Here is a 14176-nt window from a genome sequence, read left to right as displayed (position 1 = left end):
CAATTGGCCGGTTACGATGTCAACTACGAGGTGGTTCGCTGATCGTCTAGAACGCTTTGCAATTTCTGCAAATACCCTTCCCAGGGCGTGAGGCCAGATGGTCTGGTAGAACGAAATGAAAATGTGAGTTCACGTCGACCGGCTGGTTTACCAGGCTAGGGTAGGCTTAAGGCACATCACATACAATACTGTGCTTTAGGGGCACACATTCACTGAGGGGAGGAGGAAACCATTTTACAGAGATCATATATCCCTCTCTGACAATTGCACATAATTATTCAACAGAACTACCGATTAAACACTAGACGAATCAAAACAAAGCGGATCAAAGTGTGTTATGGGTGCTTTTCAAGCTTTTTCTCAGACTTTACAGCAGCAGCCAATCAACCGCCCTCAAGGACCTGCTTCAAAGTCCTTCAGGGGGAAAACAGATCTTGTGCTCTGGGTGGAATCAATGCAGTCTTTGTGTGTTCGTTTAGGGGAGAATTAAATAGTGGAGGTTTGGCTAAGCCTTGAGGCTCTGAGCAGAGATTAGGCCTGCACAATTTATCACACAATTACTATTAATTGCGATAAGGATTTTGGCTTCCCAAGATCATGAAAACAAGAAAATCTAAAGCAATGCTGACCTCATTTTTGTAAATCCAGCGCAACCCTGCGAGGGAAAACCTCGCCCAAAGCCCAAACACGCTGTGGTGCGTGTTGTTTCAGCTCGACTTGAAAAAAGAGAGCCGGCGTGTTTGTCCATATATTTTTAAACCTTCCTTGATAGACGATGGGTGAATGTACCTACTGACTGTAAAAGCGCTATATAAATGCAGGCCATTTAAGATGACAGTTAAAAGAAACCCCCCCCCCCAAATCATTTTCAATAAGTTCAATAAATGCATGGTGTTCGCAAAATCAAAGTGTAATGGTGTTAAATAATCGTGATCTCAATATTGATCAAAAATAATAGTGATTATCATTTTGACCAGCATAACGGTGCAGCCGTAGCAGAGAGGCCAGTCATGCAGTCTGGACCTTACCTGAACATGATGAAGCCGATGGACTCCACGGCAGCCCTTCTGACGTCGTCATTCACGTCGCTCACCTGCCAGGTAAACAAACGAAGCAATCACTTAACCAAAGGTGACTCCACACTCAGCAAGTCAGCAAGTCCCACCATGAAGCTTTTGTGGTTTCAACCAGGTTGCTCACAGTACTATGAGGCATCTGCTGCACTAGCACAGCAGTTATCAGCTTGAGTTTGCATAAGCTGCCATCTACAGGACACCAAGCTCAACCACATTCACTAGGATGTGACACTTCAACCTCATAGAGTATATTGTATTAGCACATGTAGGCACTGAAAGCACACTGACTGAATGACATGAAGGTCATTCATTTTGAAAGCATGTTCATTCTGAATTGCTGTGTGACAAACCTGTTTTCTCCTCTGCAGGTGTGTGTGGATATATTTCTCCTACTTACTGAATGTTGTGTGGCCTAAATAATAAGTTCATTTACAAGGTTCAAAAATAAAATTTGCTTTACAGGAGAAAGTAGTAGAGCTAATGAATGTGGCTTCAGTAGCTCTACCACTGCTTCCAAAGAAAAAGGGCAACAGATGTGCTGTGGAAAAGATACGATTTTACGAGCATGTTGCAGGTTTATTTGTCTCGTGAATTTACATTTTGGGCTCATAATTAGTATGAAAATACCACCAATTATTATTATTCATTTTATTTATTTTTAACAGAAAAAGGTGGCATTCTAAATGGGCGTTCAACACCTGTGACATCACAGAGCCATTTCAGGAACAGTGACCAGCTCCTTTACAAAAATTAATCCAGATGCAGATGTCTGATTTTAAATTATTATCATTTTAAATCCCACTGCTATAAACCCCTCCCACATATGAATGCAACTACAAATATTGTGCTTGTTGTGTGCACAGTAGCGCAGTCACCTTATTATAGTAGTGAGGTGTGGTCTCCAACCTGCAACATGCTCTTTAAATTATAACGCAACTGTAATACAATAATATGCTTTGCTCGCAAAAAAAAGCAAAACCAATAATGATGATTAACGATTGTGATCACAATATTCAACATCTTCCAATTATAACTGCAGCTATAGATGTGCAGCTCCGTCACATGGTGTCTGTTTCATCAGCAGCGTGTTCCGCCAGCCTTCACGTCAGAAAAGCGTTGTGTTTTGAATAGGACTAAACAGGAAGTACTCACAGCGACATGCAGCAGGCGTCGGATGGCCTTGTTGTTCCCGGAGCCACAGTAGGCCATGCCCACCGTGTACATTCCAGAGCGCCGCAGGATGGGGTCCTACAGCAGACGAGACAGACAGTGAGGGGAAGCAGAGCCTTCAGACATGGCGTCTGCACGCACAAGTACCATCAACATCGTCGGGAGTCATTTTCCATAATGCAGCTGTTTTAGAAGGATTCCTGGCACAGACTACAGAGGAAGAGGCTCGCATTGGACATGGGAGCGCACACGCACGCAAGCCGAGAATGCATGAGTACATGCAGGACTCCGTGTGTCAAGCTTCGGAACTGCACATGCCAACTGTGAGATTTAGTGTGTGATGGGCTGACAAGATATACACGGAGAAGATCTTTCTTCCCCACTTCCTTTTCATGCCAAGTGAATCAAGTCAAAGCAGACAGTAAGGTCCCCTGTCTGTCTGTCTGTCTGTGCACTATATATAGTCATGTTGTGCCTGTAGTGTGTGACTCAGTCCATATGAATTGTGTTACTACGCCAGAAACAGAATCATCATGACAGCCACTTCCTGACGTATCAAGATAATGGCCACTCACTATTCCCCATGTAGTGTTCATCATAATGAACTATATGGTTCACTCACTCACTCCCTCCTCACCGGCATCACCTCCCGTTCCCTCCATAGACTCCAGATGGTCCAAAACTCAGCCGCCCGCCTGCTCACTCACACATCACCCCTGTCCTCCACTCTCTCCACTGGCTCCCCGTCAAGCAACGCATCGACTTCAAATTACTCCTCCTCACCTTCAAAGCCCTCCACAGCCTACCCCCCCCCTACCTGACTGACCTCCTCATCCCCCATCGCCGCTCCCGTACACTCCGATCCTCTTCTACTGCCACCCTCATCGTCCCCCCATCCAGACTCAAAACCTTTGGTGACCGTGCTTTCTCCCGCGCCGCACCCCGACTTTGGAACTCCCTCCCCCAGACCGTCCGAGACTCTCCCTCACTCCCCACTTTCAAAACCCAACTTAAAACCTATCTGTTCTCCCAAGCTTACAACCTCCCCTACCCCTGACCACCTCCTCCATACCATCACCCTCCGCCCCCCCATCCCCCACCTGCCCCTCCCTCCTGTTCTCTTCCTCTCCTTTGCTTCTCCATACAACCTCCCCCCTCCTCCCTCTCCTGCTTTCTTCAAATGTTCAAATGTTATCTTTATTCTGTATATTCTTGTTACTGTGTGTTAGCTAGAATCAGCTAGACATACTTTCTGTGAAGCCCTCTGAGACATGCTTGTGAATTAGGGCTATATAAATAAACTTGACTTGACTTGACTAACCTTGCCCTGAACTGCCACTGGTATTTGTAACTGTTCCCTGTAACTGTTGCCTGTTACCTGTTTCTGTTCCCTGTTGCTTGTCTTTTGTTTCTCTGTTAAGCGTCTTTGGGTCTTGAAAAGCGCTTTATAAAATAAATGAATTATTATTATTATTAGTGTTCATCATAATGAACTATATGGTTCACTCACTCACTATTCCCCATGTAGTGTTCATCATAATGAACTATATGGTTCACTCACTCACTATTCCCCATGTAGTGTTCATCATAATGAACTATATGGTTCACTCACTCACTATTCCCCATGTAGTGTTCATCATTATGAACTATATGGTTCACTCATTCACTATTCCCCATGTAGTGTTCATCATAATGAACTACGGTATATGGTTCACTCACTCACTATTCACCATGTAGTGTTCATCATAATGAACTATATGGTTCACTCACTCACTATTCCCCATGTAGTGTTCATCATAATGAACTATATGGTTCACTCACTCACTATTCCCTATGTAGTGTTCATCATAATGAACTATATGGTTCACTCATTCACTATTCCCTATGTAGTGTTCATCATAATGAACTATATGGTTCACTCATTCACAATTCCCTATGTAGTGTTCATCATAATGAACTATATGGGGAATGATCAAACACGCTTCGGACACTACCTCACTCTTCTTCTTTGGTAAACACGACCAGCAGTCGGGAACAGTTGGGAATTTGGACACTAGTACAAAATGCCAACACACTATATAGAGTCCACTATTTCTGTCATAGGGACCGGTTTGGAACAGGGCTAATATCTCTTACACTTCAAGATGGCTGCCATACGTTTTGCTGTTGTAGTCATGGAAATGAGCGTGGTTTCTCTGAGTGGTTTTCTCTTGTGCCAGCCTCACCTTGTCTCTGCAGAGGCTCTCGATGAGGGCGTCGGCCTCCTCCATGCGTGCGTACATGACCATAGCGATGCCCACGGCCAGGCCGCGCAGGATCTTCTCGTGCTGCGTCTCCTGGGCATAGCCCACCATGTCCTCGATGGCCTGGGCCGACTTCGAGCCCAGCATGACCAGGCCCAGGGCCAGCCCCGCTGCCTCGCCTGGGGACACACAAGAGCTTATGACCAAAGAACACAAACTAGTGTGAAAGAAAACATTTTGGTTAACCGCACCGCGGATTTATGTCTCCGCCATTAGTTCATTCTTGAGTCCAAATCGCCATTTGAGTCAAATTGGAAGAAATTCCTTCAAGGTGCTCCTGAGATGTTGCGTTACAGAGCTTGGAAATTGGGTGTGTGAGGTCACAGTGACCTTGAACTTTGACCTTTAACCATCAAAATCGAATCAGTTCATCCTTGAGTCCAAGTCGATGTTTGAGGCAAATTTGATGAAATTCCGTCAAGGCGTTCCTCAGATATCGCGTTAACGAACATCGGACGGACGGACGCGGACAACCCGGATCCATAATGCCTCCGCCTGGCTATCACCGGCGGAGGCATAATAAAGGCAAAGCTTTACCAAAAAAGTAACTACCGTAAGTGAAGCTGTACAAAACTAACTTTAGTTTTCATCTTTATTTCATACATAAGCCTAGTATTTTGGGTGGATTGTGGTTAATGACAAAAAACACATTGACTGAAACACATTTTCTATAGTTGTATTTTGTGAATGGTTGTTCATCGGTCATCTGTCCTAAGTGAATAATTTTTTGTTTAATGGTCTGATGTTTTGTTAAGTTTTTAAACTCTTGAAAACGCCACTAAATGCAGAGTGTTTGTGTTTAGAGCTGTGAATCTTCACTGGCCTCACCATTCCATTACCATTCATCTGTCAACGATTTGATTCGATTCAACGATGCATCTCGATACAGCTCCAAGTATCAAATCCTCAATTTTCTGTATTATTACTGCACATGGCTACTTTTTCATCAATTAATACAAGCAGTCAGATAAATATCAAGTCCCTTTTTTATTTAGAAAGTGCTTTAAAATCTGAATGTCAACAGACATTTAAACATAAACGATTCAACGATTCATCTGTCAACGATTCGATTCGATTCACACGTCCGCATCGCGATGCATCGATTATACGATTAATTTTGACACCGCTAGTGTGCGTGCGTGCGCGTGTTTTACACATCCCTATGTACCGTAATGTTATGTATTGGCATTTATGGCTAGAAGCAGTGGTTAACAACTCTGCAATTCAGAAGCATATTGTTTTGCATGGGAATGCATTTAGTGGTGTCTCAAGTGAAATGTGCAGGCCTATACGCACCAGTAACAGCATCATCCTGGTACAAGTTGGACTTCAGCAGGTCATAAACATCCTGTCTGGCTGTTCCCAGAGCAGCCAATCCCAGGCCCAGGGCACCACCATGACGGACGATCTGTGGAACAGAAGGAGAGCAGCACAACATGAGAGACGGAAAGATACATTTGACAACTTTGACTTGCAAAACTGCTTGAAAGTGCTTCTAGCCCCCCTGGGGAGGCCCGCCTCCCACTTTGAAAACCTCTGAATTAGGTCATAAATGACAGATGAAATGGCCAACAGTCATAGCACTACCCACAAGAGCCAGCAGGTCACACACACAAACAGTGATCACATGCTCCAACGGGTATCTGCAATTAGTGATAGCACTACCCACAGCATCCAGCAGGTGGCACACACACACACACACAGACAAGACAGACAGACAGACAGACAGAGACAGACTGAGTGACAGAGGCAGCATGCTCCAACGGGTATCAGAACCAACGGGTATCAGAACTAGGGCTGTGAATCTTCACTGGCCTCACGATTCGATTCGATTACGATTCAGAGGGCTACGATTCGATTCGATTACGATTATTGATGCATCTTAAATCGATGCATCCCTTTTTTTCCCAAACATGATTTATTTTTTCTCACTTTCTTTTTTCTCACTGTGTGGCTACTTTTACAATAAAAGTGCATTTAGAATTGCATTGTATTATGATCCATAATTAAAATAAACAACTGCATGTACTTCCATTATATTTTATTTGATTATAAAAATAATAATAATAATAATAATAATAATAATAATAATAATCGATGCACCTGTCTTTATGATCCCTTCCTCTATAACGCTAGGATTTGGCAAGTCTTGCCAGTTCCTTTAAAGATTTCCTAGAACTATGACATCAGCAATCATTTTGTTAAAGGCACATGTTTCCACATGTCATCTTTAAATGTAGCATTCCAGCATGTAGCATTCCAGCATTCAAAGCAAACGTGTCAAACGACTCACATCATTGCTGGCGTTCTTCAGCTGGCTGAGCAGGTAGTCGATGATGTCACCGCCATGGTTGGCATGGATGAGTCCCAGAGCGTACAGGCCGCCTCCTTCCTGGTAGGCGGAGCCAGGGGACGTGTCTTTCGGCAGGTAGGTCGCCATTAACTGGAGTGCTTCTTTCTCATGGCCCTAAAACAACAAAGCAATTTATAAAGCAAGTTAAAATAGAGACCATCTGTAATACAACACACTTTACCTTTTGGATTTGCATACAACACAAAACCAAATACCTTGTGGATGACACCCAGACTAGCTGTGGCTGTGAACTTGGCCCAGTTGGTGGCTCTCGCTAGCCACTCTAAGTTTTCTCTGTAAGTAAACACAAACTATGTGGTTGACCAAGTACATTTCTGGAGTGGAATGTTTTGTTCTGCCTCTGCCATGAAATACAGACAGAACACTCCATGTTTGACTTGTATTTACCTGAGGAACTGGTCGCTTGTGGTTCCCGTGTGCATGAAAGAGTTGGCTATGACCGTGGCTGTGTGGCACACTGAATTTCGGACCGCATCCTGCAGGGAACCAAAACAAAAAGCTCTGGCAGAAGCTCTGGCAGCAAATAAACGGACTTTGCTTGTCTGTTAACACATTGAGTGCCACAGCGCTTCAGTAAAATTGTCTGGAGCCTGTGCCAGATTCACTTCCATTCAGTTGAAAACAGCTATAGAATTTTTTCTATTAGGGCTATATTGACAGGGCTGGACTTTAATGAAACATTGGACACTCATGCTTCTTCCAAAGAAGAAATTTTGTTTCTAGACAGTTCCATTATGAAATGACAGCCTCTGAAACAAGAGCACTTTCAAGGGTTTTCTGCTGTTTGTTTTTTTTACTTTTCAAGATATAGTGACTTTTATGAATACTTTTTGCACTCTAATTTCGAGCACATTCACTGACTCTGGCTGGTGTTTTCTGATGTGGTGGTGTGGTTCTGTGCAGCCTGCGTGACCCACCCCCCTCTCCCCCCTCCCCCCCCCTCCACCTCTGAGCTGCGGGCTCCTCCCCACACGCACACAGTTTGTTTTCTCACAGACTCCGTTTTTGCCCCGGACGGATCCCAGCGCGCAACAAGGAAATGCCAAACGCGACTGAACGAAAAGGTTTGGCCGTTCGGCTTCGGGTGCTGGCTTTCTGGCAGGGAATCGTGTGGAGAAACTATATGCAGATAGATAGAAGCAGAAGAGCTCAGTTGTGGGCACGGATGCAGCCGAGCCAACTGTCCGCTGCAGACAGAGCAATCTATACGGCTCTGGCTGAAGCATGCATCGGTTTCCCCTTTGATCACGTCTTTCCCTGCTTTCTCCTGCACAAAGTAAAGGATCTGAGGTGGGTGAGTGTCGATGTTTAAGGTGGCGCCGTGTGATCCCTTGAAGGGATTCATGCTCACTGGCTAGGTACGACCTTAAACAGCAGAATTATGGAATAATATGAATTATGATTTTAGGACGTCCACAGACGTCCTTGGCACTCCTCGTTACTTTTTTTTAGGACGTCCACAGACGTCCTTGGCACTCAATGTGTTAACACACAATCCACAATTCATCCAAGCATGTAAACACTGGCTTATTAATATGTTCTTGGCCAGCTTGACTTGTTGGTGGAAACTAGGTTTCTGGAACATTCAGGAACTCAACTTAACAGCTTATTGTACCGCAGTGTTCACAAATATTACAACTGTTGACAAACCTTGTTAAGGTCCTTACACATCAAGAGCGATGTGAATATAAAACACAAAATTGCGATGCGAGTTTTGACCCACGTGTCAATCACAGCCACGGGATGTCTACACGTTGGAAGAGAATTTCTGAAAAAATGCATTGACTGATATAGGTTCGGAAAATATTATTGACGTGCAAATGAATCGCACGAAAAAAGCGCTCCCGATGTGTAAGGACCTTTAAAGTGCAAATTATGTTAGCAGGTTGAAAAGTGAATAAATAGGCTTCTTGACTGTAGAACACAGCTAGGCTATAAAACACATGAAAAATAGAAAGTCTTAATGATATATCTTTTTGTTTTAAGTTTCAATTCCATTTCTTCTTGTCAAATGATAGTTTGTAATAACACCAGGATGGAAGCCCAGTTTATGAAATCCACGCTAGCCTCTGTTACCTTTGTGTTTTTGAGTATCATTAGGTCTGTGTTGTTGTTTCGGATAAGGAACTGCAAGTGCAGCTCGATCGCCATCTCCCCACTGAGGATTCTGATCATCTTGGCGTTCTGGTCTTTAGGTTCGTCCTTCTAGAACACAGAGAAATCACATGATGGGTTGGGCAGCACCAAATGAAAAGGTGCTTCTAGAACACAGAGAAATCACATGATGGGTTGGGCAGCACCAATTGAAAAGGTGCTTCAGTAGAAAACTGTGTAGAAATAATCAAAGAGCTTACAGTTTCTGCCGGCTTCCCAGCAGGGGAGCTGCCAGGCTTGTCTTCTGTCTCCATTGCATCACTGCAACAAACAAAAAACACATTTCTACATCTTCAAAGTTGAACCAATTCATCACAGGTCATCAGCTCAATAACTCAAATCAGGATGGGCAGAGTTTTGCTTCGTAGCCTGTGGTTTCTTATTCTTTCTTATTCTATTTGGTTATATTATACATGGCTTTATTTTGTATTTGCATTAGAGCTGCAACGATTAATCGATTAGTCGATCGACAGAAAATTAATCGACAACTATTTTGATAATCGATTAATCGTTTTGAGTACAATTTTAAGAGAAAAGGTCTAAATTCTCTGATTCCAGCTTCGTAAATGTGAATATTTTCTGGTTTCTTTACTCCTGTATGACAGTAAACTGATATTATCTTTGAGTTGTGGACAAAACAAGACATTTGAGGGCGTCATCTTGGGCTTTGGGAAACACTGATCGTCATTTGCCACCATTTTCTGTCATTTTATAGACCAAACAACTAATCGATTAATCGAGAAAAGAATCGACAGATTAATCGATTATGAAAATAATCGTTAGTTGCAGCCCTAATTTGCATGCGGTACAAACTGCGGTAGAGCCCTCCCTGCTACTAGCGGTGCAAGACTCAAGCCTGCGATGCAGAGGAGGCGATGGTTAAAAGAGGATATGTTCAATATTGCAGTTTATATCCAAAGTGTAGCCGGCTTCTAGTTGGTGTGCGCGATGAGGAGTTGAAGTGAGAGTGGTCGGCATGATGAAACGAGGGGGAGAGTCACTATTTACGAGCGGGCGGCGTGATTGATTAAAGGAGTCGCTATTTACGTACGTGAATAATATGGCATCATAACCCTGACAGTCAAACAACTGTCAAATCAAGTGGAGCTCTGGATGATACCTGAATTTCCGAGCTGTAATTCCAGCCTGAACGACCGTTCAATTCACTTTTTACAGGTCGGAACCCATTTTTTCTGGCGGTCCGAGTTGTCTTGAACGAGGTATAACAGTAGGATTTGATGGTAGGAGGAAACCGGAGCACCCGGAGGAAACCCACACGAACATGGGGAGAACATGCTTTGAAGTTGTTAGGTAAGATACATCGTATAAGCCCATTAGGGTTTCTCGTCTCTACCTGCACAATCATTTTATCCACTTATTTCCTTTTACTATGTGCAAATAAATTAACTAAAACTAAAAAAAACTAAAACACGGACCAGGGTTTGAACCTTCTTGCCATGAGGCAACAGTGCTGATCCATCGTGCCGTCCCACTTCACCTTTTCCCCCCCACCCACCTGTCTTTGTCTGCCGTGGGCACGGTGCCTGTGTTGGTGGAGCCGGGCACAGCGGGGATGGGCGTGCCCACAGTGCGCAGATTCTGGATGACAGAGGAGAGGAACTGCTGGCTGGCGCTCTCATACAGGTCGAAGCAGATCTGGTAGGCCATCAGCAGGTTGTCCTCCTTCACCAGCTTCTCCAGGATGTCGCTCACAGCCTGCGGGTCGTCCAGGAAGATCAGACACTGGAGAGGAGGAGGGAGGAGAGGAGGTGGGAGAGGGATGTCACACAATGTTGGTCAAAATGCCCAGGCAATAAACCTAAGATCTAGCATCTCATCCTCCGCGCACAAAACGTATTTTTGAGCATATTTAATCAGCAAAAAATAAATGTAATATCATCAAACCAATACTATAATAATCAGTCTCTATATAAGGACCTTATTTCTAGCTGCCATGATGCCTGTTGGGTGCTTCTTCCACTTCCGGTGTAATAGACTGTTTTACAGTAGGGATGGGCATCGAATTTCGAATTTTCGAATAATCGTTGTTATTATCAAGGTCGACTTTTATTATTGAAAGTCGAAATTCGTTTATTGGAAGAAATTTTTTTTTTTTTTTTTTTGTGTGTGTGTGAGTGAAATGTTGCATTGTCTCCCCTGATTCTAAGTATAGTCGAATCGCTTGGTTTGAGCAAGTAAAACAATTTTTATAAGCAACCTCTCCCTCTTCATGGGATTTCATCCGCCATTCATTTTTCCATAAACCTTGCTTAAAATGCTTATAAAAATTGTTTTACTTGCTCAAACCAAGCGATTCGACTATACTTAGAATCAGGGGAGACAATGCAACATTTAACTCACAAAAAAAAAAATATATATATATATATATATATTGATTTTTTTTTTTTTTACATTTTTAATTTTTTTACATTTTTTTTATTTATTTTCGAATTTCGATTAAAAGTCGACTTTGGCCAGCGAATTTCGAATAGTGTTTTTGCTAAAAATGCCCATCCCTATTTTACAGTCTATGGTTTTAACTTGACAAAAAAAACATCTATGAGGATTTTAACGCAGAGCCATTCTGCTCTACAGCCGTGTCGTTCGGGTGCTGGGATAATGTAATGCATTGTGGGTAGTCGGCTACTGTGGCTAATGCTAGCGGCTAGCGTAATAGTTACTTTACATGGCAGTAAAATGCCACTGAATGACCAAATTGATTTACTAACTTTTAACCATTTCGAGTAACACTGTTTCCATACGGACCCCCAGCGTTGGTTAGTTGTTTATAACGTGACTATATTTATAACTTTTATAACGTACTCCAGTTTCCGGTTTATAATTCGGGTCTGCAGCCAAGTATAACAAAGGAAATGGCGAGCTGCAACAATAAGTCACGTTAAACCGGACCTTGTTCCCACAATTATTTTTTACAGTGGGGCATTCAAAAATAAGGTGGATAAAGAAGTGTGAGGTAAAGTATAAGAGTCAGGGAGATGATGCAGAAAGGGTGTTGTGGTGTGATGGTTACCTGGCAGACGTTGATGAAGTCAGGCTTGTCTAAGTTCATGTAGAGCTTGACGAGCACCCGCAGCACCTCGTTACGGAACTTCTTGTTCTGCATCAGGGACATGCACACCTTCAGGCTGTAGGCCAGAAGGCCACTCACATCCGTCTGCACAAGAGGAGAACAAAACACAATCATTATTGCTTTGTTTTATGACAAGGAATGACCTTGAAAAAGGGCAGAGTAACTGCTAAGTACTCAGATTGAGACTCAAATGATCATTATAACAGAAATAGAGTAATCGCTGCAACATAATATACTGAAAAAATATCAACGCCAACAGTTTTGTTTTTGCTCCCATTTTTAACGAGTTGTATAAAAGATCCAAGTCTTTTTCTATGCACAGAAAAGGCTAATTTCTCTCAATTGTTGTTCACAAATGTGTTAGTGAGCATTTCTCCTTTGCCAAGATAATCCCTCCACCTGACAGGTGTGGCATATTAAGATGCTCAATAAACAGCATGATTATTGCACAGGTGTGCCTTGGGCTGGACACAATAAAAGGCCACTCTAAAATGTGCCATTTTATCACACAAAACAATGACAGATGTTGCAAGTTGTGAGGGAGCGTGCAACTGACATGCTGACTGCAGGAATCTCCACCAGAGCTGTTGCACATTAATTGAATGTTCATTTCACTACCATAAGCTGTCTCCAATGTGTTATGCTGCCATCAAATGGAACTTATGAGTTCATGGTAGCGGCATGCATATGATGTGTTGTTTACGGCATGGGAAGTTGTGTACACGATATTGTGAATTCGGAGCATTCCGAAAAATTTTATGAACATTCAATTTACACGCAACAGCTCTGGTGGACAGTCGTGCAGTCAGCATGCCAATCAACCATGAAGTGGTAACAGCAGGCCAACTGACCGATTCCAGGATGGTCTTCTCAAAGATGTCGAGGCGCCGGGTCTCCAAGGCGATGCCTATGGCCTGCTTGTACTTGTGGTCGTCAAGGCAACGCAGGAACATCTTGTTGACGATGCCCTCCAAGCGCGGGTCGATGCTCTTCTTCTCCTCATCCTCCGGCAGCTCGGCGTTCTCCACCCGCAGCTTGGTGTAGTGGTCGATGCATTTGGCTAGCAACAACAAACAAAAATGGCAGCTTGGTGTGGTGGTCGATGCATTTGGCTAGCAACAACAAACAAAAATGGCAGCTTGGTGTGGTGGTCGATGTTTTTAGCTAGCAACAACAAACAAAAATGGCAGCTTGGTGTGGTGGTCGATGCATTTGGCTAGCAACAACAAACAAAAATGGCAGCTTGGTGTGGTGGTCGATGCATTTGGCTAGCAACAACAAACAAAAATGGCAGCTTGGTGTGGTGGTCGATGCATTTGGCTAGCAACAACAAACAAACATGGCAGCTTGGTTTGGTGGTCGATGTTTTTAGCTAGCAACAACAAACAAAAATGGCAGCTTGGTGTGGTGGTCGATGTTTTTAGCTAGCAAGAACAAACAAAAATGGCAGCTTGGTGTGGTGGTCGATGCATTTGGCTAGCAACAACAAACAAAAATGGCAGCTTGGTGTGGTGGTCGATGCATTTGGCTAGCAACAACAAACAAAAATGGCAGCTTGGTGTGGTGGTCGATGTTTTTAGCTAGCAACAACGAACAAACATGGCAGCTTGGTTTGGTGGTCGATGCATTTGGCTAGCAACAACAAACAAAAATGGCAGCTTGGTGTGGTGGTCGATGCATTTGGCTAGCAACAACAAACAAAAATGGCAGCTTGGTGTGGTGGTCGATGCATTTGGCTAGCAACAACAAACAAAAATGGCAGCTTGGTGTGGTGGTCGATACATTTGGCTAGCAACAACAAACAAACATTGCAGCTTGGTTTGGTGGTCGATGTTTTTAGCTAGCAACAACAAACAAAAATGGCAGCTTGGTGTGGTGGTCGATGTTTTTAGCTAGCAACAACGAACAAACATGGCAGCTTGGTGTGGTGGTCGATGCATTTGGCTAGCAACCACGAACAAAAATGGCAGCTTGGTGTTGTGGTCGATGCATTTGGCTAGCAACAACA

General features: G+C 43.5%; 1 protein-coding gene across 1 annotated transcript in view; it reads right to left on the bottom strand.

Moving 5' to 3' along the window:
• The window catches only part of psmd1 (proteasome 26S subunit, non-ATPase 1), a 96270-nt gene that overhangs the window by 74183 nt on the left and 7911 nt on the right, over positions 1-14176 (bottom strand). Inside the window, exons 5-16 of the mRNA XM_083648151.1 lie at positions 13020-13228; positions 12109-12252; positions 10594-10820; positions 9278-9338; positions 9000-9128; positions 7311-7399; positions 7118-7196; positions 6843-7016; positions 5846-5957; positions 4472-4668; positions 2229-2324; positions 1029-1093 (exon numbers count right to left, since the gene is read on the bottom strand). Of these exons, the coding sequence (XP_083504277.1) occupies positions 1029-1093; positions 2229-2324; positions 4472-4668; positions 5846-5957; positions 6843-7016; positions 7118-7196; positions 7311-7399; positions 9000-9128; positions 9278-9338; positions 10594-10820; positions 12109-12252; positions 13020-13228 (1582 nt within the window). The remainder of the gene's footprint in view (positions 1-1028; positions 1094-2228; positions 2325-4471; positions 4669-5845; positions 5958-6842; positions 7017-7117; positions 7197-7310; positions 7400-8999; positions 9129-9277; positions 9339-10593; positions 10821-12108; positions 12253-13019; positions 13229-14176) is intronic.

The sequence above is a fragment of the Poromitra crassiceps genome (genome assembly GCF_964638095.1).
Source record: "Poromitra crassiceps genome assembly, chromosome: 12".
NCBI lineage: Eukaryota > Metazoa > Chordata > Actinopteri > Beryciformes > Melamphaidae > Poromitra > Poromitra crassiceps.
This window is presented reverse-complemented; position numbering and strand designations above follow the sequence as displayed.